Source organism: Colletotrichum godetiae, assembly GCF_030913485.1.
Source record: "Colletotrichum godetiae strain CBS 193.32 chromosome Unknown BDP55scaffold_102, whole genome shotgun sequence".
NCBI classification, from domain to species: domain Eukaryota; kingdom Fungi; phylum Ascomycota; class Sordariomycetes; order Glomerellales; family Glomerellaceae; genus Colletotrichum; species Colletotrichum godetiae.
Genome location: NW_026851350.1, coordinates 59,358 through 83,453, shown reverse-complemented (window position 1 = coordinate 83,453; position 24,096 = coordinate 59,358). Strand labels below are relative to the sequence as shown.

General features: G+C 51.2%; 9 protein-coding genes across 9 annotated transcripts; 7 read left to right on the top strand and 2 right to left on the bottom strand.

The window, feature by feature from the left end:
- Window positions 1-448: 448 nt before the first annotated feature.
- On the bottom strand, window positions 449-820 carry BDP55DRAFT_506963 (uncharacterized protein; the record flags this gene model as incomplete). Its single annotated transcript, XM_060567676.1, has 1 exon — window positions 449-820. A coding segment is annotated over one exon (372 nt), but the record flags the coding sequence as incomplete, so codon positions are not given.
- Window positions 821-1,494: 674 nt separating this feature from the next.
- BDP55DRAFT_511063 (uncharacterized protein) lies at window positions 1,495-1,971 on the top strand (the record flags this gene model as incomplete). The annotated part of the gene is made up of 1 exon (XM_060567712.1): window positions 1,495-1,971. A coding segment is annotated over one exon (477 nt), but the record flags the coding sequence as incomplete, so codon positions are not given.
- A 1,055-nt stretch (window positions 1,972-3,026) lies between these two features.
- BDP55DRAFT_699172 (aldehyde dehydrogenase) lies at window positions 3,027-4,848 on the top strand (the record flags this gene model as incomplete). The annotated part of the gene is made up of 7 exons (XM_060577866.1): window positions 3,027-3,344; window positions 3,418-3,650; window positions 3,704-3,734; window positions 3,776-3,918; window positions 3,970-4,030; window positions 4,269-4,491; window positions 4,553-4,848. 7 exons carry the CDS (start codon window positions 3,027-3,029, stop codon window positions 4,846-4,848), a joined length of 1,305 nt encoding a protein of 434 aa, XP_060421928.1.
- A 778-nt stretch (window positions 4,849-5,626) lies between these two features.
- Window positions 5,627-6,638, bottom strand: BDP55DRAFT_596456 (EC13 protein). Its single transcript, XM_060570990.1, has 2 exons — window positions 6,318-6,638; window positions 5,627-6,245 (listed from the first exon to the last, which is right to left on the bottom strand). Exons 1-2 carry the CDS (start codon window positions 6,399-6,401, stop codon window positions 5,874-5,876), a joined length of 456 nt encoding a protein of 151 aa, XP_060421927.1. The 5' UTR covers window positions 6,402-6,638; the 3' UTR covers window positions 5,627-5,873.
- A 7,449-nt stretch (window positions 6,639-14,087) lies between these two features.
- BDP55DRAFT_721647 (cyclin) lies at window positions 14,088-14,528 on the top strand. Its single transcript, XM_060578522.1, has one exon. The coding sequence runs from the start codon at window positions 14,099-14,101 to the stop codon at window positions 14,435-14,437; it is 339 nt and encodes a 112-aa protein (XP_060421926.1). The 5' UTR covers window positions 14,088-14,098; the 3' UTR covers window positions 14,438-14,528.
- Window positions 14,529-16,067: 1,539 nt separating this feature from the next.
- Window positions 16,068-17,447, top strand: BDP55DRAFT_721646 (uncharacterized protein). The gene has a single exon (XM_060578521.1). The coding sequence runs from the start codon at window positions 16,500-16,502 to the stop codon at window positions 17,016-17,018; it is 519 nt and encodes a 172-aa protein (XP_060421925.1). The 5' UTR covers window positions 16,068-16,499; the 3' UTR covers window positions 17,019-17,447.
- An 830-nt stretch (window positions 17,448-18,277) lies between these two features.
- BDP55DRAFT_686694 (uncharacterized protein) lies at window positions 18,278-19,210 on the top strand. The gene has a single exon (XM_060576526.1). The coding sequence runs from the start codon at window positions 18,755-18,757 to the stop codon at window positions 19,151-19,153; it is 399 nt and encodes a 132-aa protein (XP_060421924.1). The 5' UTR covers window positions 18,278-18,754; the 3' UTR covers window positions 19,154-19,210.
- A 1,220-nt stretch (window positions 19,211-20,430) lies between these two features.
- Window positions 20,431-20,740, top strand: BDP55DRAFT_686692 (uncharacterized protein). Its single transcript, XM_060576525.1, has one exon. It carries the CDS (start codon window positions 20,438-20,440, stop codon window positions 20,732-20,734), a length of 297 nt encoding a protein of 98 aa, XP_060421923.1. The 5' UTR covers window positions 20,431-20,437; the 3' UTR covers window positions 20,735-20,740.
- Window positions 20,741-21,385: 645 nt separating this feature from the next.
- On the top strand, window positions 21,386-22,264 carry BDP55DRAFT_638997 (uncharacterized protein; the record flags this gene model as incomplete). The annotated part of the gene is made up of 3 exons (XM_060573189.1): window positions 21,386-21,408; window positions 21,735-21,880; window positions 21,912-22,264. The coding sequence occupies 3 exons, from the start codon at window positions 21,386-21,388 to the stop codon at window positions 22,262-22,264; spliced, it is 522 nt and encodes a 173-aa protein (XP_060421922.1).
- Between the last annotated feature and the right edge of the window lie 1,832 nt (window positions 22,265-24,096).

Sequence of the window (24,096 nt, the reverse complement as noted above, 5' to 3'; positions counted from 1 at the left end):
CTCGGCGCGACCGAAAATGTAGTTGAGACTCTCCATATCTTGCTCAGCGTCCGCCTTCTCCCTGTAGGGCCTTGCTTAAGTCTTTTGCTGATTCTTGACTAAGATATCAAACGAGAGTAATTGGTATCCCGTCCTCTCGAGTCTCGCACCATGTGAATAGCCTGCCAGAGTGATTAATTTTGTTTCAAAATTCACGGCCAAGTAGAAAGACAAGAACAATACCTGCCGCTTCAAGTCTGAAATCCTGAAATGAACTTCTTGAACGTCTTCCAGAACTTGATGGTGTGTAGGTAAAAGAACACGAAAATTGTCCCCCGGCAAGTAATGCCCACTGGAACGCAATCAGAATTACTATGCGCCTGGAACTCCATAAGAGAGGGTACTTGCCTGTATCATACTCCCACCTTGTTGTTAATTGCCCTCAGAGCTTGCCCTATAAAGGCTAATGCGCTGCTTGCAACAAGAGAGCAACCCAGCTCCCAAATCCCACAACTACTCTTGGGAGGTTCAGACTCTGGCCTCCTTCTATTCTTTCTAGAGCATCCAGAAACATCTCATCTGTTTGCATCAGCTGTAACATGAGTGCGATCATCAACGAGACCGAAGATGCTGCTGCTGCCCATGAAAGCCAATACGCCGCGTCTGCGGTGGCTCGAACGGCGGTCGTTATAGTTGGATCAGTCTCATTAGTTAGAGGAATACCGAAGAAGTTGCCTCCCGTAGCAAATCCTTGGCTAGCCGAGATAGAAACGGAAACCGTGATGGTGGCAGTAAAAGCGACGAGCTGAAGGTAGGCAGAGAATGGTGGGCTATGTGGTCGTGACAGAGTAGCATGCGGGGTTTCCTGATAGGTGCCTGTCGCTCCCAACACGTTTGATGGCACTTGGCCCCTGGTTGGGGATCGTGGCGCTGGTTTCGTAGCCATCGTGGCCCCAACAAAAAACCTCAGCCTTGAACCAATTTGCAGTCAAAGCGCGCGGAAGTCTGAGAAATGGAGAGGTGGTGTGGTGGATGAGAGTGTAGAAGCATGGCCCATGACTTCAAATGTGACGCCGGACACTGCCTCTTTATGTCGAGCTCAACACGCTACCGCATCACGGGTCATCGTATAGCGAGCTAGCGATCTCCGGGTTCGTTGCCTTCACTTTTAGCCTTGGTTGCCTTATTCAACTACACCAAATTCGACTGAGTAAAAACGCCGAGATGGAGCAGTGCCGTTCTGAGATCATAGAGGCGCAGACCATCGCAACATAAATTCACTTGCATTTAAGACGATTCCAAGCACTCCGAGAAACTCATGGATTGTGACACACTGTACACACTTCACTTATCGCCGGTTTCGTTCTTACTCATCACTGTACCCTGAAAGAGTTCCAAGTTTCCGAGTAAATCATGGGTGCGTCACAAAGTCGAGGCCCCACGACTCCCCAAGGTGTCACAGGTTAGTTAAAATGGTTAGAAACTCTGTCAAAAGCCCCCCAGTTCTCATTCTTTATGGTTGAAGGTTCAGCGCTGCAGACACAACTGGAGAAGGAAGGGATGTTGGGATTAGGAGGTCTGGGCATCATCCGCCATATTGTCAGCCATCAGACACCTGGATCCGTTATCCGCGTCATATGGAACAGAGAGCATAGCACCCTGCAACACGAGTATCTCCTACTGCGCATCAAAGTCCAAGATGTAGCAGAGATCTCATGGGTTAGACTTGAACGAATGGGCGACTTAGGCAAGCAAGCACCAAACAGCGAAGCGAAATTGATGTTTATACCGGCACCTACTATGTCGAGTCTTGTTCACCATGACGACAAGACTATACATGATGTCGACCTGGAATCTTCCCCGCCAACTCTGGCGAACATGGCCAACATACTCTCCATCATCCACCAAGTGGCGTCCGACTACACCTTCCTTCACCATAATTGTTGGTGGTTTGCTAGACAAACCTTCACCGTTCTCTTCACTCGTTTCATGCCTGATGGAGCCGAAAAGAAGAGACTTCGGGGGAAGTGTAGGATCAAGAATCTAGAGCACGCAGAGGCACCGTATCATTCTGCGTGGCGTGGGCGGTTGATCCGAGGAGGGCTGTTGCTTGTTACTGTACCTGTGTTTCCTATTGCTTGGCCAGTCATTATTGTAGGAACGGCAAGCATTTCCGGATATGCGATGTTTGTTCTTTGGAAGACTTCGAGAAAGATCGATGCCCAGATCGATGATTATTTGCACAATGTGGCGGACTGATTACGGGGTTGACTCCGGTATATCGTTTGGTCTGTATGATTTGATGTGAAGACTGAAGGCTACATGTAGCCTGCAGGATGTAATCGGGCAGTCCTTCGGAATTGTATTTCCTAATACTAGGATTGTGGAGTAGTTATTTGTATGAAGGAAGAACACAATCTATGGTACATTGTCTCTCGTCGTACGTCCGACGACCAGCGTGCAAGTCGTAATTGAAGCCTTCGAAACGGCTGGACGAAAGTCGAACCTTGGTAACAGCTTCTCTCTAGACAGACCTTCAGGTGGTTTCTATTCGCAGATTCAAGCCTCTAATATCAAACCAAATAGACCAACGCAATTCTACCACTACTATTGCTCACTGTCTCTGAAGTAGAAAATTCTTGAAGTCTTCTTGTCGAGCAACTTGTAGGTGTGAACTTCCTTTCCCGAACTCCCTGTTCTACATGTACTATTAAGAGAGGTCGTAATAGTGTATAAGCATATTGTGGACTAACAAGCACAAGAAGTAGGCTAGGTACTAACTCAGAGATATCTATGATAGCCGAGGATCTCCAAACGAATGGTATCCGATGTGTCGGCGGTCGGTCCGGTCTTTGCAGCGTCTCTAGATGCGGGGTACTTGGTTCAGCCAGCTGAGTAACCGAAATGTCTTAGATATGTATTTGTTGAACGATGCCCTCGTACCGATCTGCTTTTGAGGAGCTGCAAGGAAAACCTCAACAACCTGTGCGGGGTACGATACTTATTTCTAAAGTCAATTACTTTCCAAACTCCAAGCATAGCGCATCATGGCCGCCACCAATAGTGATAACTTCGCAACGCTGAGTCTCAGCGACCGCTTTGTCCAAATTATCAATGGAAAAGCTTCTCAAACGGAGAAGAATCGACATGGCATCAATCCAGCGAACCTGAGAGCAAAAGCAGAGGTCCCTATTGCTACACGCGGGGATCTTGACCTTGCCGTCGCCGCAGCAAAAGATGCCTTCAAAGGATGGTCGAAGGTTCCCTATGAAGACCGGAAGAAGGCAGTCCTGGCGTATGCGGATGCTGTTGATAGCTACAGAACCCAGTTCAGGGACTTGCTAATCTCTGAGCAAGGAAAGCCTGTATGAACAACGAACCCTTGCGTGAATTTATCTTCGCAGCAGCGAACTGCCGAGCCACGCTAACACCGCCTAGATCCCTCAAGCAGACGCCGAGACAGATGCTGCTATCAGCTGGATCCGTGGCATGGCCAATATTCCGCTCCCAGAGGATGTTGTAGAGGACAACGATCACCGAACCATCATCACTCGTTACGCTCCTCTGGGTGTGGTTGGGGCTATTGTTCCTTGGAACTTTCCCTTGCTCCTGGCCACAGGTAAGATCGCGCCAGCTCTCCTGACCGGAAATGTGATCATTGTGAAGCCCTCGTAAGGATACGACACACTTTAAAGCTTTGATATGACCGCTCATGAACACGCAGACCTTTCACACCGTACTGTGGGTTGAAGCTGGTTGAGTTAGCACAACAGTTCTTCCCGCCGGTGTGGTGCAGTCCTTGAGCGGAGACGATGACCTTGGCCCTTGGTTGACAAGTCACCCGGGCATTGATAAGATCAGCTTCACTGGATCCACAGCGACCGGAAAACTGGTGATGCAGAGTGCTAGCAAAACTTTGAAAAGGGTTACATTGGAGTTGTGAGTGTACCATGAGATCTGGTTCATTGAGGCAAAGACTAACGCCAGAAGGGGAGGAAACGATCCCGCCATCGTGTTTCCGGACGTAGATGTTGACAAGGTCGCTGAAAAGGTGAGTTCGACCTGAAGGTTCTATAAGCTCGCGCTTACTAAAGCAACACAGGTGGCATTCTTCGCCTTTCTCAACTCCGGCCAGGTATTATTTTTCCCGTTCCGTTTCATTTTCATATCGTCAAGACTACATTTACTCACCGATACACTTCGATCCTAACCCTAACCCTAACCCTAACCCTAACCCTAACCCTAACCCTAACCCTAACCCTAACCCTAACCCTAACCCTAACCCTAAGGGTTATAACCTTGGTGATGGCTCGCAACCCGGGGTAACTCACGGTCCTCTACAGAACTCAATGCAGTATGAACGAGTCAAGACATTCTTTTCGGATATTGAGTCGCAAGGATGGAAAGTTGCCGTTGGGGGCAGCATCGAGAAGTCCCAAGGCTATTTCATAACTCCTACCATCATCGATCGGCCTCCCGAGAAGTCTCGTCTGGTTGTCGAGGAGCCTTTTGGTAAGTTCTTCAAGTAATGTCCTGCTGCATGTATCTTGGATCTCTGACACATCTCGAATAGGACCTATTGTTCCCCTTCTATCCTGGAGCAACGAAGACGAGGTTATTTCCCGAGCCAATGATACGTCGATGGGTCTTGGAGCATCCGTCTGGTCGAACAATCTGGATAAAGCAGCAAGAGTTGCCAGACAAATTCAAGCCGGTAATGTCTGGATCAACACACACTTCGATCTCTCACCCCTCGCTCCGTTCGGAGGGCACAAGGAGAGTGGCATTGGGACCGAGTGGGGCGCAAATGGCCTGAAGGGGTTCTGCAACGTGCAGACCCTGTTTCTTAACAAGCAAGTTGTTAGCTAGTAGGTCACTCTTGCGATTCAGCTTCATTTGGAACGTTTGAAGCCAGTGGTGAATCGTCAATTCTTTGACCAATCACTCTATGCATTTCGATTTCCAATCACAAGCTTGGAGCCAATTGTGGGCCCTAAGTCTCTATCAAACCCCATTGCAATATGAGCCAGCTCAAGCTCAGTCCTTGATCGAGGGCGGAAAGAACTCTACTTGAATTATGATATCCTCTCCCTCACACCCCCGCCCCCAGGCATGTTGTATTCGGAGCCCATTGTCTCTTCTCTGCCACCCTGGAACAACGCGCTACCTTGTTTCTTCGGGTCTCGGAAACGGTCCAGCGTAGACTCAATTAGTTTCTAGCTACAGTATATCCTACTCACGAGCACGTAAATTGCTTTCTCATCGTCTCGTTCTTGGTGCACCTCAATACACGAGCTTCCGTTAAATTTGAATCAGGAACTTGTCGGTCTCACAGTGAGCATACCCTGCTCATTTGCCGTCAAGCTGAGCTCCACGGACAAGGTCCCGGATGTTATTATGGCAACAGCACAGCGGCGCGTTGTGTACGTTTTTGTCACAATCCACCTAACATGAGTTTTGAATGTTTCCTTGCTCTGACGCAGCATCTCGCAAATGTTATCGGTACATCTGACTAAGCAATACTTGACTGTGTAGCTCTCTAATAGTGACTGTATTTGTTCTTGGTACCTCTAAATAAGTTTAGTACTTGAAGTAGTACCATACGGAGAAGTTTGGAAAAAGGGAGTTCTGAGCATCTTTATGACGCAGTTGCCATGGCTCAAATCCTTTTCCATATAACGATACAGCCTTAGAGCCTTGCTATTTAAGGTCCTTTGGCACTGAAGCTAAACCGGGGGGTATTGCTGAGTGGTTGAACAAAATCCTGCGTTCCTGTTTCCTCGACTGAATACAGCACGTGCTTCTCGAAATGCTGGCTGGAAGAGACACTAGCTGGAGACAGGGTTGATGTGTAGCACGAGCTACCCCTGTTGGACGGTGACGCTAGGATTGCTCTACTCTAGCTGGGCATACCAAGTACCATCCAGGCGGTCGAGAACGATGCAGCCGGCGCCGGTGGTTGGGGTCGGGCTGAGACTCATCCCGGTAGCGCGACCGATCGGAACCCTGATCGTCTCCCTGACCGTGCCGGTGATGGTGTCCTGGTAGTTGCTGAAGATGATGGCCGCGCCGAACAGCTGGGACCGGTTGGTGATCTGGTATCTCAGCTGGCGGTTCCGGGTGGTCGTAGACGAGAAGTCGATGATGACGCGAACGTTACGGTTCGGATTCCATTCGATGGAGCGGTGGGCGTCGAGATCACCCTGGATATCTCGGCGGTTGTCTCGGTTGATCCTGAGAACAGGAAGAATGTGGGAGAAGCAGCTCTGACGGGCTTCAATGGGAGAGGAATCGAGAGGGGCGACCTCGCGGACGTCCATGTTAACAGCACCAACGACTGAGTTGTCGGGGGGACTCAAGGCCGTGGAAAATACAGAAGTAGCCAAAGTGGCAATAGTAAGGAGAGCGGCAGAGAACTTCATTGCGAAGATTTCGTGGATGTCTGGTAGAACGATGGTATGTGTAGGTGTATGATGGATATCGAAAGGAGCGAGTCTAGTAGGAAGAGAAGTGATGGTGGTTTAAATATCCGGTGTCTTGGGTTGTAGTGTAATCAGAACATTCTTGACGGCACAAGACCTTTTATAGAGAATTCACGATGGAACTTGTATCAATATTACGGCCGTGGGCAATGAGTCCAAGGTTCGATTAGATCCTTGGCAGTGTACTGCTGACAGTGGCTGGAACATTATTAGACATCGTTAGGCAGAATTCACAAGTATTGAAGATGAAGTTGTACGTAGTAGTCCGCTAAATGGAGCAGTTGTCATGTGTCCACCAAGCTTTAGGTTTCACGAGTTACACAAAAGACCCATTCACCGCGACGGATCCGCATAACGCCTTAGTTGAGGCTGTGAAAGCTTAATTTCGTCTGGCCTGGCGTAATTTCGCAAACCTTTTAGTGCAAAGTCAGAGTAATTGAGAATCGTGACAAACGTGCACGAGTCTAGTCTCGATGGAGCTTCGCAAAGGCTTTAAGTATTGGGCTCTTGGCGTATCAACTCTCACTTATTGGCTCTTTGAAATGAGTAATATCTCAGACTTTACGACAGCCTAGCACGTGGTCAAACACTCGACTTTAAGCCTTCGGTTTCGAATTTTTGACGGAAACGCTTTCCGGTCTCGGATTTCTTTAACCAAAAGGTACTCAATGTCGAGAGCTAAGAGCTCTTGGCATTTCAACTTCTAATCTAGTAGTACATCTGTACTTGAGTAAGAGCCATGTTAGACTTCATGAAATCCTTGAAAGAATCAAAATCAGCTTAGATACTAGGAAGGTCTTGATCTCCGGCGATACCGAGGCTCTGGTATTTGGAAACTTTGTGGGATTGGAGAATTTTAGCAGCAGTTGAGAAGACTGGACTCCTGGGGGTAGAAGAGGGAGGAGGGTGGACTTGTAGTTGAGATTTGCAACCGAGAACAACTCCCCCAGTCGTAAGATCCTGGGGCTTTGACTGATTCCGATGAGGTAAGGTATGCTGAAATCTAAAGCATACCAATACTTGACCTGAGCCAAGTCGAACTGATGGTCGAAGAGTGCTTTGTCGTTTTAGGGTGGGTGTTAGCAATGGCCATTCCGACAATGTACTTAGCCGCGACAGCAACTTCCCTCTCGCCTAATTTTTCTTGGCATCTGCTGTTAGTGAATGAGTGAGCCTACCACCAAATTACTAACAGCCGAAAACTCTTCACCTCCCCTTGCCGGAGCCCGCATCCGCGATGGCCTCACAGCCGCCGTCGGGCACCGGACTGATGTCGGCCGACCAAGCCGACCCCGAATCAGGCTCCGGGACACCTCCGGAGCCGAACCCCACCTCAAGAGCTAAGCGACGCCGCGACGCCGAGGCACAGCCGACCCGGCCCAGCCTAACGGGAAGCCAGCTTGATGCCACCACCGACGCCCCTACCTCGGCCGAGGGACCCGCAGCCTCTACCGCATCTGCTCCGAGCGGATCTGCCACAGGGTCCGTCTTGACAGCCCTTGCAGAAGAAGCTAGACAGTACGAGGCACGGAAAGACGTCTTTCTGACCATTGCACGGTCCGTCGACAGCGTTGTCGCCAGCTTTGACGGTTCTAGAAAGCAGATCGCGAAAGAAGCCACTGCCTATGTCATTCAAACCCTCAAGAGACTGATCAATCACGAGACAAGCCCAATAGCGGCCCGGAGTTGGGCGGCTGTCGTCGCACCGATGGCGGGCAACACCACTGCGGCGACCCGGAGCGGCCAGAGCTGCCAGAGCTCTGCCCGCCCGAAGGCCACACTCCCCGCCGAGGATCAGCCGCAGGCGCAGCCGAAGGAGGACCTCCGCATCTTTGCCCGCGTCCCGGAAGAAAGCTTAGCGGCCGCTCGGAAGATCGCACCGTTCGCCGTACGACAGATCGTCTGTAAGGCCGTTGGCCTGGGGCTAGCGGACCTTCCCCACGTCTACCATATCAGCACAGGTTACTCTCTGAAGCCGCGAAACAAGCAAATACAGGAAAGACTACTTGCAAGTAAGGCAAAGCTGGCGGAATGCCTCGGCGCCCACCAGGTCGAGACGCCTATCAAGTGGTACACTTACGTTGTGCCGCGATGCCCAACAAAACTACACAGCATTGGCGGGGACGTCCTGGACCCAGCCACACTCGTTGAAGATGAGGTCTTCGCACAGACAGGACAGAAGCCTGTCCTTGCTCGACCGTCCCGCCTTGGGCCCAACCCAGTCACGAACGAAATATCTTGGCTCATATCATTCACATCAGAGGTCACGCCCTTCAGGCTCTTCAACCAAAGCGGCAGATCTCTGCCCGTCAAGAAACGAAGGACGCTCATCCGACACGACCCCGGCTGCCAGGGCTACCACTCCAACCGGTTCTGCGGACGACGACCGATCTGCAGCAACTGCGGAAGACCTTCCGATTCACACGAAACGGGACCCTGCATGGCCAGGCCCCAATGTGCCAACTGCTGCGGCCCCTTCCAAGCCAGCCACACAGACTGCCCAGCGAGGCCCTCGGCCGTAAACGGCGTCGTCTCCCTTCCCGGTCGAAAGGAGCGGGCTCGGATCCGGAAGGCCGGCCAGAAAGCATCGGACACTCTGTACAAGGCTACTCGATCCGACAGTAGCCAGGAGGCGGCAGGCGTCCCTACCTCCACCAGCCAGAACCAGCAACCCGGCGCCAAGCGCGCGCGCATGAGAACGCCCTCCGCAAGCTCGATCGTTTGCCTCGGTGACGGAAGCACTGACAGCAGCAGCATGGATGAAGACGAGGCGGACGAAGGCGAGGGCGAAGACTCCCCCGACAACACCTCCATCGACCGTCCCATGCTACCCATGCCAAGCAGGAGCCAACGGGCAGCACAGAAGCCAAACTACAACGTCGCGAATGCCTACACCCACCTCGAACTCGACTCGGAGACGTAAGCCGAGAGCGGCGACCCCACGGATGCTACGCGTTGCGCAGGGCAACGTCGGAAAGATCTCCCCGGCGCACACGGCTTTCCTGCAGCTCTGCTGGGAGGCTCAGATAGATGTGGTCCTCGTCCAGGAACCCTGGACGGGCTGGAAGGACGGAAACGTGCAACTGAACACGCACCCGGGTTTCGACTCTTTCGTCCCGGTCGACTTCTGGGACAGCGAAGGAACCAGACCAAGAGTATTGACCTACACACGCAAAGGGATAGGGATGACGGTGGAGCAGCAGAGGCCTGTCCACACGAGAGACGTACTGTGGCTGGTGGTCGACAAAACGACGACTATCGTCAACGTGTACAGACAACCCCGCGACCCCCACAGCCGCACAACAGGGATACTGCTAGAACTCAAACCCCCGGAGCGAGCTTTGATCGCGGGTGACTTCAACGCGCATCACTACTCTTGGGAGCCCGGGACGAGGAACGGGAACCGGGGAGATGACATCGCAGGCTGGGCAGACGGCCACAATCTCTCTCTTATCAGCGAAGTTGGGGTGGCAACCCAGGATTGCGGACATGTCCTGGACCTGGCTTTCTCTAATATCCCTTTTGCGCACGCGCAGGTCAGCCCACAGTTACACCCGGGAGCTGACCACGAGGCCATCGTGGCCGTCATACCACTATTCAAACGCCCAGTGTCACAGGGAGAGGGCCACCCGCAGCCACGGCCACTGTCAGTGCCCGACTCGGCGCTGCCTCGGCTGAGAGACCTGATCGAAGGGGGGCTAGCTGCGATGCCCAATCTGGGGGATCAACCTACTCCGGCAGACCTGGACGGGCAGGCAAGTCACATCGTCGAGCTCTTCTCCCGAGCCATTGAGGCGGTCGGCAAGAAGAGAGGAAAACAGGGAAAAGGCGCGGCTTGGTGGACGGAGGAATGCGCAGAGGCCCACAGAACGTACCGTGCTGCCCGCAACCCACAAGCCTGGGAGACGGAGCAGAACGCAAATCCTTCTCCAATGGAAGAGCGGAAGGCATTCCTGAGCATTGTGAGGAAGGCTAAGCGAGCATACTGGGCCGGAAAGATCGATGGAGTCGCTTCAGACCGGGACCTCTATCAGGTCATGGGTTGGCGGAAGGCGAGCCCACTGACCAGAGCACCCCCATTGATTGTGGACAACCAGACGATCGAGGATACTAACGAAAAGGCCCAAGCGCTCCGGAAAGCCCTTCTCGACAGGTTTAGTGCGGAAGATGACGCACCGGGTGACCCGTTTGACGTACCCGTCGTCCCAAGGCGAGCGATTACTTGGCAGGACAATGTTAGCGGAGAAGAAGTGAAGACGGCCACCTTAACAAAGACAACGACCCCTGGTGTGGACGGGATCACCACGCGCCTCCTCCAGGCCTGCTGGGGCGTCATCTCGGAGCCGGTCAGGCAGCTATTCCAGTCCTGTATGCGGGCCGGCCACTTTCCTCTGCCTTTCCGCAGAGCTGAGGTGGTCATGATCCAGAAGGCCGGCAGGGATGCCTCCAAGCCCGGGTCCTGGCGTCCGATCGCGCTCCTCTCGTGCCTGGGCAAGGGACTCGAGAGACTGATAGCCAGAAGGATGGCGTCCCTGGCGATTGTCGAGCGCATCGTCAGTCCGCAACAGATCGGAGCCCTACAGGGCAGGTCAGCCGTCGATCTGACGACCTGCCTCGCCCACGATATCGAAACGGCCCTCCTAAAAGGGCTCACGGCGACACTTCTGACTATGGACGTAAAAGGGGCGTTCGACTCCGTCCTTCGGAACCGGCTCGTCATTAGACTGCGTCAGCAGGGATGGCCACACGGCTTGGTTAGACTCATCTTCAGCTTCTGCTGCATCCGCATCGCCAGAGTCCGACTGGAAGAAAGCACAACGGAATACTTTCCTCTGTCATGCGGGCTGCCGCAGGGGTCGCCTCTGTCTCCCATCGTCTTTCTGCTCTACATCGCGGAAATACTTGAAGACGACCCGGACGCGCGATTCGGGTACGCGGACGACATCGCCACTCTGGCCATAAGCCCCTCCCTGGAGAGCAACGTCGCAATACTCAACCGAAGCGCAGCCGGCATTCTCAGATGGGGTTCGGAGAACAAGGTCTCCTTTGACCCGAGCAAGTGCGAGGTCATCCACTTTACTAGGAAGCACGGCCAGCCAGCGGAGCTGCCAGAGGTCAGGGCGGGGGATTTGGTGGTCAAGGCCTCGACAAAACCTGTACGCTGGCTGGGTGTCTGGTTCGACAAGAGACTGTCCTTCCGGCACCACGTCGACACAAGAGTAGCTGCGGCAAAGAAGGCAGCTCAACACCTGAGGCAGCTTACAAACACAAAGAGAGGACTGCCAGCGGCCGCCGTGCGAAAAGCCGTCGTCTCCTGCGTACTGCCGATCGCGCTCTTTGGCGCCGAAACATGGTACGCAGGTATCACGAAGCCGGCTTCGAGACGCCAAGCGGAGACAGACACGAATCCGCCTCTCCAAGGAAGACCCGTCAACACAGGCCAGAAGGGGCTCGTGCAGAAGATCGACAGCGTCATTACAGCGGCGGCAAGGGCCGTTCTGCCTGTCTGGAGGACAACGCCAACCAGCAGCCTCCTCCGAGACGCCGGCTTACCGTCAGCCAAAGTCGCTCTAGAGGGCGTCCGCTTACGGGCCGCAGTCCGACTGCAGAGGATCGATCGCCGACACCCGCTAGTCGCGCGGCTCTCCCAGCAGGGACAGCAACAGACGAGACTACAACGGACGGCTGAACTTCTGCCAAGATGCGGAAGACCAGCGTTCCTCCAATCACAGTACCTGCCAAGCTCACAGGATCAGATAGTAGTTCAATGCAAAGAAGAGGCTGCGAAAGATTTCGAGCGCTGGCTAAAGACAGTACCGGAAAGCCATATGATCGTCTTCTCGGACGGCTCCAGGGCGACGAACGGAGCCGTGGGGTACGGCTTCGTCATCTACCGAGACTCCAAACGCATAGCGCAAGGGTGCGGCCGACTCGGACTGGCAGAAGTGTTCGACGCCGAGGTCGAAGGAGCGCGAGCCGGCCTCAGAAGGGCTCTGCTCACCAATCGCGGTCATCCAATCCACATATGTATCGACAACACCAGCGTTATACAAGGTATCCGCGGCAAGGCGCCGGACTCGTCACAAGAGGCGTTCCTCGAAATCCAAGAAGCAGCCAGGATTTTTGATGTACGGACGCACTGGTCTCCGGGACACCAGGGCATCCAAGGAAACGAGGCCGCGGACCGGCTGGCCAAAGAAGGAACGACACTGCCGGCGCGGATGGGTCAAATGGCAACACTAGCGGGTATCAAGCGGCTTGCAAGGGAAAAACTACAGGGCCACCACAGGAGATGGTGGTATAAAGAGCGAAGGCCGCGGTACGCGGACTTGGGGCTTGAGGCAGCTCTATCCAGCCCTCCTGAACTGGCCTTGCCGCGGGCTACGCTACATCACCTGCTGGCGGCACGATCGGGTCACGGGGACTTCGAGCAATATCACCGACGTTTCAACCACGACGACGCTCTAATGATGTGCTCTTGTGGAGAGGCAAAAGACGTGGACCACCTGGTCTACTGTCGACTAACGCTGGCGAGGAGGCAACGGTGGCCGACCCTCCACTCTCGCAGTATGCCCGAGCCCATAGGCCCTATGGGATCTCTCGAGGCCTACTTCAAGAGATTAATCACCGACCCACGAGGCTTCGAGGCCTTTCTCCGCGTGACGGACTTCTTCCAGAAGATCTGTCTGCGGTAGCAGCATCCACACCTACGTAGATGTGAGTGCGGACTACAAAGAACCTCCCGATTCCAAGGGACGATTTGGGAAAGAATGAAACTGGGGCACCAGCGGGAACCGGGGACAGACAGAACGCGTAGTGGCCACAAGGCATGATTTGGAGGACGATGTAAAGAGACGACGTACTGTAGAGTAGGTAGCCTTGGCTCACGGCCCTCCACGCCATATACCCTTCGGGAGGTCTGCGGTAAGGGCTCTAGCCCGGCCGCCACGGCGTTAAATACAACAACAACAACAACTACGTACCTTCCATCCGCTGCGGTGGGCTTTAACTGGCTAGTCCCTTTTCCCCACTCATGTTGGTATCATGTTAGTATGTTGACTATTCTGTCACTGTTATGGAAAGGCTGGTTATGACAGCCATCGAACTCGTTTCGTCCCGAAATAACCGCTTTCTTCTTGACGTTTCGAAACCAGCCTTTGTTGTTGCTGTCGCCCCACCTTAACTCCGATACGTTATTTTGATACTATTTGGGCCATCATAACGCCTAGATCCTGAGGCGCTAAGGGCAAAGGGAGTAACAATGAAAATATACGAACGCCACCATGTGAACACCCAACTTGAAATGGCTAGTTGTCCGATGCTCATATACCAGCTTCCCGAACTACGACTTCGACGTTGTTATTCACTCTTCTTTTCATTGCAGTCTGAACTCAATATACGACCTGCAACCATGCGGAAGATGCTCAAACGAGATGCTACTGAGCTTGGGAGCCCCGACGAGGTGCCCATCCCGAAAAGGCAGAGGGCATCTCTCTCCAGAGCACATGAGCTACATGATGAGTACTCTCAAGATATCCTCAAATATATGGAGCTCATAGAGGCATGTACTTCAGAAGTTCAGATAACCTGACACTCAGGTCGCTTCCGCTAAACTGACAAACACCAAGGCCGAGACGATGCCCGACATGAGCCGCTTCCCGGATGGAATAAGAGAAATGAGACCGGACATCGTCCGACATCTCCAAGTGGCTCATGCCATGCTTGGTCTACTTCCAGAAACGCTTTTTTTATCGGTCAACATTGTCGACAGGTTCTGCTGTGAACAAAGCTTCTGTGGGGAGGCATACTACAAGTTGATCGGCTGTACTGCCTTATGGATTGCGTCCAAGTACATTGAAGCAAAGGGGCGGGTGCCATCTCTCAAGCGGCTTATGCAATTCATTCCCGAAGGGTATTATCGAGACGAGAGATTCTTCATCCGGTTAGAAATGGATATTCTTACTGAACTGAAGTGACGCGTCAACCACCCAACCCCATATTTCTTCATTCAGCTTCTTGAGATAGGCGATGATAACGAAGCTGCAGTGAGGGAGTTGGTAGTCGATATTTGCGAAGCCAACTTAGATAATAATGAACTGATAGATGTTAGGTCATCTGTTCTGGCTCGCCAATGTTTGCTATTTGCCGGCGATGGCTTGCTCAGCGTCGATGGTCAGTTTGGCCGCTGATTTGGTCGGCTGACTCCTGAGAATAGCAGCAAGTAGTCTCCGATTAGATGAAGTTCTGTCTGAGTCGGGAGCTGCTGGTTAGCTCTAATCTTGATTCAGCCATACTTTAGAGGCAATGAGAATATCAACTGTGTCAAGGCGTTGTTGGGAAAAACACATCTTGCATCATTAGTGCTGAGCCATGTGTGACACGGCCATTGATTCCAAGTCCTCAAACGTTAGCTCTAGGCATCATCTATGAGGAATCAGCCGTTCTTGTGACTAAAACCTCAATCTACTCCACAGCTTGTCCGCTTGCCGTGATGAAACAAGGAAAGTCGGGAGGTATGGCGGTGTCGAAAATGGATGAGAAGGATACCGATTCAGTTAGCTCGGTCGACCACATCGATTAATCTGGTCGGCGTATGTGGAGTCCTGCGCTAAGTTGCCGACCCATGATCAGTCCTTGCTGTGATTGCGAGCAAATGCGCCACTTGATTCGCGACGATCAGGGATAGAGTAGGGTCACCTGCCTAAGTCAAGCTCTCCGTCAAGTAGAATACATTGCGTAAGGCTGTGCTGGAGTATCGGTTCGTCAACTTTGGCAAGGTGGGCTTCGGCGTTATGATCGCCCCTGGCTACTAACATCGTTGGTTGTTAATCAGAGTTTGAGACGTATTGGCACGATCAGCTGAACCTTTCCGTCAATCATTGCCTTCTGCCTTGAAAGCTAATGATCTGCTTCGACTGTCCCGTGGACCATGAGTGCTCGCCCTGTTCTCGTAGCTAAAGTCATTCGTCCAGCCAACAGTCGACACACTCAGGAGTTTACCTATGAGAGGCGAAAAGGCAACTTAAACTTTCAACCGCTGACTATGAGATGGACTTCAATCAGATTAGGGCGAAGAGAAATCACCACTTTACCCACGAAAAGGTATTTACATTGCTACAACATGGATAAACTCACGACGGCCTGGCCGTCTAAGGTTTTATTAATGCGTCCAAAGTCAAGTAAGACTCCTCATAGGTGCGAGGCATGTCCACACATCATGAATTGTATGGGTTACGTGAAATACTTATGTCGGCCATCGCAAAACGCACGGGATGAGGTCGTTATATAACAGGTCCAAAAGTACCGTTGGTTCTAGCCTTCAGTAGTTAGTTACCAATAATGTCACGCCGCTGTTCGCGATCCTTCCATGAGGTAAAAGGGAATAATCAGATCAATCATCGAATGTTATGTTACGTTGGCTCTGACTAACAAGCTACGACAACAGAACACGCTTGAGCCTCTGCAAATTGACGTCTTGAGAATTGTTCTCAAGGCATACTAGTCGGTCTAGACCCAAGATAAATGTCGGCAACGTACAGTAGTGACCGTAATCTGATCTAAGATGAACTATAGCGCAGAGTCTGTGCTGGCATCTCTGAAAAGGCGGCTGAGCGGTGCGAGAGGCTCTTATGTTGTCCAGCTTTGACACACTAGTAACCAGGCTAAATGAACTTCGTTAGCACTTCAGGTGCTCTGTTGCTGTGCCCAAGATCACTCCTGTCTCGTTCTAGGCCCCTCTGAGGCTGTGCCGTACCCTTCGCTGTAAACAAGATCTTCGTCGGTACCCTTGTTTGTTTTCGCCCAACGGCTTATGCTCCTGAAAGTGGTGAGTTTCCCAACGTTCCTCCGTGTGATCTGAAACACAGATATGATGTAAATCTCATCTCTGAAACGGAGTGGCAATGGTTTCGGACTATGGTGCCGTCGAGCCACCTCCTAGAATTTCATGCCATTCCATACGAAGCCTGGGTGGTATATCAATGGGCTATCGGCTTCCATTGAACAATCATCAGAAGCCCCTACTAGCTCACGGCAAATATGACCCGTGTTTCACCCGAGATGAGAAAGAAAAGAAATCGAGATGCTCAGGCCAAGCACCGGAAGAAGAAGCAAGAAGAAACTAGACGCCTGCAATCAGAAGTGGAACATCTCCGCAGAGAACTGCAGGAAGTCCGTGACGCCATGGCAAGCAACGACATGCAGCGATTGAAATATATTGTGCTAGGTGAGACGCGGCCTTCGACGCCTCAGCCCGATGCGTCAAGCACAGTCGAGTTAGGCACGCCAATCACTGACGGAGGGTACGCCGAGTCGTCCGATCCTTCCCCAATATCATCTATCATTCCCTACTCGAACTACAGCACCCTCGACTGTACGCTCCCCCTAGCAGAGTATAACCCTTACCCCGCTACTACATTTCAAACATCATTTACAGAAGGCTACAACCAAATCCTGCCATGGAACTCGCTTCCCTCGGTTCCGGCATTGCCCAGCATTGGGTTTTCGGAGTTATTCGACATGCCATCGTGGCTCGACCCGCAGCTGATGATTTCATGATAACAATATATACATCCTAGAGAGCAAAACACTTCTCATCTACTTAATAGATCTTTTTATACAACGAATAATTAGCTTCTGCGAATTGAAGAGGGTCCCTTGCGTATCCTTATGAAGACTCCGTCCTATGGCTACTATTTTGCATCAATGACGTTGTGCAACGCTGAATTCAAATCAGCCACATTCGATGTCAGATTCTGCTTTGAGTAGTGATGAGAAAATACGACTGCGGATAGAACCCCTACTTTGATCACCCACTTGTGACCGGGATCTGTGTACACACCCCCTTACAGTCTGCTACCTCAGCAGCCGTGGCCATTGGAAGATGGCTGGAGGTCATATCATTTGGTAATACGATCGCTCCTTCACATGCTGACTCTAGCTAGGAAACAACAGCAGATTGTCTGTTAGGCGGGCTAATGAAACAAGACGACTATGATGTACAAAAAAAAATTTTCGTTATGTAACTTCAAACGATGTCACCACGTTGTGGCGGAATGAAAACGAGATATGGACTGATGATTTTGCTTATGACTCATGCACACCGTTCATTCTCTTCGCCAGTTACACGTGAGCGAGGCTATGCCGTGCCAGCAATAATCAAAGAGCGTCCTAAGTGAAAGAGATGTTATTGAACTTCATTATATACCAGTATCCGGTTAAAGGGTTCTTTTCTCACAGGGCTGGAAGATTCATTGAAGTGGTGTTCGCAGCTATGATATAAAGTAGTCCCGCAAGCTGTACATTTGACATTGGAAATTCTATTTGTGGCAGTCTTGATAAATATCCTATATCATCTTCCAGCTGTGGAATTGTCGCGGTAGACTTCGGTTCATATTGGTCATGTCTCGACCAACAGTCATAATCATGTGTACTCACGCAACCTTGGAAGATATCCTCAACGACGAGCTTGCATCGAAGCAGCTGCTACAAGAAGCACTGCAGGCAGCTGAAGAGAAACACACTATGTGGAAGAGGTTATGCCTGTCTAGTGCATCATTGAACATTGGGATCATGGAACTATTGCAGCGGATCTGAATGGCCAAATACCATAGTACCTAGCCTAATGTACGTTGTTGGGTGTGATTATGTTCGCCTCGAGGCCTTGCCAAGCTTGCCATGAAACACTCGGAGTCCAGTATATAAGCAGACGAAAGTCGGCTACATTCTGTAACAAAAATGCGGTTCCTCACCATATTCAATGCCATCATTTGGCTAGGCTTCCTTTGGTTCTTCGTGTTCCACGTTAATCCCGGCCCACAAACTGGACGAAGCTGTTCTATGCTGAATGTGCCCGGCCCCACATCGACTGATCTCATCTCTGCCCATGTTTGTTAACAGTCGTGTAGGTCACCACAGCAGAAATAGTTCGGAATATTACCGAAACATTCGATGTCCTTCACGAAGACCAAGCGCAAAGGCGCATAACCATCCCTAGCGAAATCGTAGACCCGGCGAAGTCTGTCGTTTCGAAAGCAGAAGAGCATATCGCAACGGCCGTGGCCTCTGCAAAGCAAGCGGTCAGCACACCACTCGCCGACATTTGGCAGAACATCAGGTCCAAGTTCTTTGACGACCTGACTCGGTGGGAAGACATGGTGCCTGTCTACTTCTGTCTTCAAACGCGGGGCGTGTGGCAGCTGGGCTACCCGAACTCGACCAGCAAAATCGTCTCATCTAAGGACTTTGACGTCTTAGATGCCCTCCAAATCACGGTACTCGACAGCCTGTTCAGCATGGCACGCCAGATTGTCCCCGGGCTGCCGGACGGCTTAGTCAGTGACTTGGCGGAAGTTGACTTCAATGTGCTCGATACGATGGCTGCCGCCGCATACTGGTCGCTTGTGGTTCTCCTGGTAGGCACGTTTCTGATGGTTCTGACTTCTGTTCTATCAGGATGGACCAAGTGGCTCCTCTGCCTACCTCTGATGGTGGTAGGTTTACTTAAGGCTGTCCTCCTAGTCACGGCTCTGGCTTGTATGGGTGTCTGTCTAGCCGTAAATTTCGCTTCTAGCGGCATTCTCTCTGTTCTAGATGTTGGCGTCGCGACAGAAACTGGGACGACGACATGGCTCTCAGTGGCGGCTGTCGTTTGGCTTTTGGTATGGTTCCTTCTCGATTGTATCTGCTTGTGATAAGTCAGCATTTCTGCATGGGAAGCTAGAGGTGGTCTTGTAAATATCAGCCGTGTGGTTTTCCCTTCACCACGGCAACGGTCTAGCTTCTCCTTGTTTCTCAACTTTTGCCATGTCTCCAATTTGAAACCCCGAGATGAGTTTCAGTTGTGTCGTCATTCCTCGGATAGACAAAACGGTGAATTCATACCAGCCCCGCCGTACACAGGGTATGATTTTCTCCCATTACAGGGCTGAAATTTGAGTCTGAGGTTTTATCAAAGTCTGAAGCAAAGCCATGTAAAGAATAGAGAATGCTCCATTTGAGGAGTGCATATGTTGATTTGATTACCTGATAGAATACACGATGACTGTGCATCTTTACTATGGCATCCAAAACAGTCACTGCAGTATACGACGATCAATTTTGGGATCGTGCAAGCTTTCAGCGGCATGTTATACTGTCACGACGTTTAACAGGGCTTGAGGCATTTGAGACTGGCCGTTGAGGTCAATCGTGAAGATAACAACATAATAGGACAGCAAAGATAACCATGAGGATGTGGCTCAGGCGTGATATTTACTGGCCCATATCATATCGCTCACCAATTCCGCAGCTGATCGGGACCGTGGCCAGTTTACGACCGAATTTTGCGGCACTCTGCTTCCTTGTCGGCGCCCTACACAACAGCATAAGCGATACGAACGGATAGGCAAGCTAGTCTTTTTAGGAGATGCCATTCCGATTTCTGCGACAACAAGAAGCAACTTCTGACAGCTGAATAAAGACAACACTCATCAATATTCTCATCAAAATCACCACCTGCGAACATTAATAGTTTAGTTACCACCCCTTTTTATTCGGCTTTAGCAGAGCGTAAGCAAGAGAAGTTCCTTTGCGCAGCCGCGACTCATATTTATCCACAACAGATCAGAGCAGCGTCGATCTCCGCGGCTGCGCCGCGTTAGGTTTGATAGAACAACGGAACCGGCGACATGGACCAGCATGTCAAAACACAGGTAGATGTAGTGGTAGCGCTTCTTAACCATAACAATGTTTTCATTTCAGCTGTGTTGGAATCCCGTGACAGAAAAATGGCGGGAGCACTTTCGCTATTGTGTCATTTGAAGCAATAACTCAAGTACCGTTAGCATGCTATCATAACGTGGTAAACACTTCACGTTCAAGCTACTGAGTAAAGTTTTGTACCATGAGGCTACTGCGTAGACACCATATAAACAGGAAGTTTGATTACGTCCGCTCCAATTTACATTCTCACTACGTTAATCTCAGAATATACAACCATGGCCAGCCATGATTCACAAGATTCACAAGGCTACCACATCACAGATTGCCTACAGGCGGCTTTGACATCGCTCGAAGAGGAGGTAACGAGAGTGAATTCGAGCTCCGTGCAGTTAGAAAGCGAGATACAAAGACTACAGAGCGAGCGACACAAGCAAAACATACTCATATCATTGCAATCCCAATACATTGCCCTTCTGGAGGAGAGACTCAATTTCGAAGAATCCACGGGGCCTCTCATTGAGGTCAGCAGTATCAGAAACGGGACCAATGATGATGACAAGATTCGCACTTAGAACAGCACAATAGAAACATTGATCCTCCTTGAACCCTTTCTTAGCCCCAAGTTTTCAATGCTTCCTGACATTAAATCTCCCTCAGCAACATCCTCAGGCTCGTCGACGGATGTGATCTCGGCATTCTCACCATTTCTAAGGAAAAGATTCACGAGGATACTGGGCTCAATGCCGTCCGACCCGTCGTTTAGAATTGTCTCTGTCAACTTAGGTCTCGGCAATCTGGTTCCTAGGCTTCTCAGCCTTGCTCTTCCCCAACTCTGCCTCTGCTATTGCCACCGCTTCGTCGGCCTTCTTGGCTCCCACATCAGCCTTCTGTACCTTCGTATTGGCTTTGACCGTCATCCCTTCACTTACGTGTTCCTTACATGCATGCATCGTACTTTTTCTTGTGCTTCTGGTTCTGCTGCTAGGCGCCTTCGCGGTTCTCTTGGCATCTCACCCAGAGGTCAAGTCGTTGTGCTTTCCGGGACTTGGAGGCTGTGTCGTACTGTTTGATCTTTCGCAGCCTGGCAACCTCCCGAAAATTATCAGCAGTGATATGATTGCTTTTTCAAGGCTTGTGCAGCACCAATGTGCGTGGCGGGATGTATGCACAACTACAAAATTGTGAAGTGGTAGATGTACGTACACTACTGGACACGTTCAGACATGCCCTCCCGCACCCCTGTCAGGTGAAATTGGCGACTACATGTGCTTCATCCTCTTTCCATTGTTTACAACTCTACCCCTTTCATCAGAGCCACTGTGTCTCCGCCGAGTTAGCACGGGGAGTATCTTGTATCCAGTTACATTCTCTGTTTCCATGTCAATAAACCGTCGATCGGGCCCGTATTGTCATGTCAACAACACCGCCGAACAAGATTCGGAGGCGCCTGGGCTCGCCCTACAGACTTTACGAGTTCGGAAAACAGGGACGGCACGTTGCAGACAACACGTCTCTTCGGCGATTGTCAGAGCATTACAAATTGTGGCCGAAATCCAACTGACATAATTGCAGGAGAACAGGTATCAAACTACACGATAATGGCGAACGCGACGAGCATGGAATGCAGCCAATGGGTGGCCTTTTCTCTTCGCCAGAGACTAACGACGAACTTCTCGATGACGACACAAAGCCGGATGAGCAGGACATCAGAGTGCCAGGTAAGTTATCTTGACTACTCGGGATGTTGAGCTCCTGCTAATGTGGTGTATCTGGAAGGCCCCGAATCTGGAATACCAAACCAAGACTCCCGGTCTCTAAGCTCTTCTGATCTCACGCGCGACGTGTTTTCCATTGGGGACACGTCCATGCTCGTGTCGACGCCTGGTCCATTACCAAAGAACCGAAACACAATACAGCAGACTACCGAAGAACGACGAATGTTGTCATCAGCAAACACAAAATCAAAACGGCCGATTGACAGGCGTAGCATCAGACTACAGCACCAGGGCAAAGGTCCAGATTCAAACCAAAATGGCTCGCTCGGTGACAATAAATCAAGCAAGGTGGGCCGCCGTCCGACCTCGCAGGCTTGTAGTCAGTGATGACACCCCTTCTTTCTCGTTTGTTTGGAGAACTCTAGACTTTACGTACTTGATACTTATGGGTGACCCATCAAGAGTACTGTCGTCGACGAAGAGCACGCTGCAAAGTAATAATGCTTGCAGACGGCGAGGATCAATGCGTGAACTGTATGAGGTTGAAGAGAGAGTGATTTCTTTCCCATCGGCAAGTCGGCGCAGCTACAGACAATCGTTCCGCCCTCTGAAGCACCATCACGGGCTTCTTCTGAACCGAAGACCGCTTCCCCTTCATCTTGCTCTGTCTTGGCTGTATAGCAGTCTTTTTACGTGCCCCAACACCATCTGGACGACGCCTGTCTCATGTATCCAAGAAATGGTATGGCATCACCTCCGAGATAGCCGTATACACTTCGAACTTCCGACCCTCTGCCACAAGCATTGTCGCTCGTCCGAGCTCGTCCAATTTGCTCACAAGCAAGACTTATTGCTCTTCGGTGGTGTCTCGTCTTCATGGAACCAGACATTGTCTTCCCATACGCTGTTCCGGTTATACTCTTCGAACTTCTCTGTCTGTCAGTAGTAGCAACGTGGGTCTCACTACTGCTGACGACAAAAAATACTCGTCGTCTGCTCACGGCAGTAACATGGTCTCCTCAAGCGACAGGTTGCTGGCGCCTCAGAACGCCAAAATACCGCAGCAGGGTCAACGAAATGGGGCAATGTAGTCCAATATCTCGAGTTTCATAATTCCAACACGAGTTTCCGCAAAAGTCTCTAGTCTCGGCTCTCAAAGCGTTTCGCTTTTGATGACCCTAATGGAGGTAACGATCGCGGCCACATCAGGACAATGTCATTCTATCTTTCGAGGCGCCCTGACAATAGTGAGGAAAGAGATATTTTAATAAGCGGTCTACAATCACAGTTCGCATCGTGTTCATCCTTATCCGCCTTTTTCTTAACCGGCAACATCCTAGCCAGAATGCCATATGGCTTTGCTAGGGGCCAGAAGCATTTTGTGGCGAAGTCGCTGTCATATCGCGCTCCTTGTTCTGAACCTTTCGACCATATGGGCCAGGATTCTCTGCTATTTCCACTTGACCCTTCGACGTTCCGATCTCCCTAGACGATCAACCGCCCCTTAGCGTCGAAAGGACGAGACTCTCCCATTCCAGCTTGCACAAGACCTCCCGGTATCCGCCCACGTTGGCAGCAGATTCCAGAGTTACCGACTCATCCTCGACACAGGCGTCGGCGCCCGCCCTCGATCGCTGGCTGATGGCTTACAGTGTGCTGACGCTCGTCGAAGCATGCGGTGACGGGACGTGCCCGTGACTGCTTGTCTGAGCAGTCGTTCATACGCGTTGGAGAGCCAACTCTGGTTCTTGTAAGCTTTATAGCATGCGCTGCGAACAAGAAGATTCTTCGCCAGTTGTCAAAAGATAAGCAGCAAAATATCAAGCCATTATGCCATTTCTCCGGAAGACTTTGATTCTACGCTGAAAACTCAGAACTTCTATGGCTACGGTCAACAGTGGCGAGAGGCGCGCCGCCGAATGCAGCACTACTTCCCTGACGCGCTGCCATCGGTCGCCAAAAGCATCTTTCGAGGGCAGAGTCGACAGATGTCGATACGCTATTTGGCGCGGCTGTACCATCTACCGTATCCGATCCTCCTGAGGCACATGCTACTTGCGCCAGCGGATGAGTATTTGCATTGATAGTAATGCCCTCGTTCACATAGACTGATCACTTATCTCCGCAACTTTCACTTCGTGCACTTCAGAGTTCCCCGATTCCCTTGTTTATTATCCACGAGAGACAATTCATCGACAATTTGCTTGAAGCCGCAGATA

Coding starts and splice junctions, on each gene's coding strand:
- BDP55DRAFT_686694 (XM_060576526.1), top strand. CDS start 18,755: ATGGCACGCCAGATTGTCCCCGGGCTGCCGGACGGCTTAGTCAGTGAC.
- BDP55DRAFT_721646 (XM_060578521.1), top strand. CDS start 16,500: ATGACCCGTGTTTCACCCGAGATGAGAAAGAAAAGAAATCGAGATGCT.
- BDP55DRAFT_686692 (XM_060576525.1), top strand. CDS start 20,438: ATGGCCAGCCATGATTCACAAGATTCACAAGGCTACCACATCACAGAT.
- BDP55DRAFT_721647 (XM_060578522.1), top strand. CDS start 14,099: ATGCCCGACATGAGCCGCTTCCCGGATGGAATAAGAGAAATGAGACCG.
- BDP55DRAFT_596456 (XM_060570990.1), bottom strand. CDS start 6,401: ATGAAGTTCTCTGCCGCTCTCCTTACTATTGCCACTTTGGCTACTTCT. Junction 6,246..6,317: donor TGAGTCCCCCCGACAACTCA/GTCGTTGGTGCT, acceptor GAAGCCCGTCAG/AGCTGCTTCTCCCACATTCT.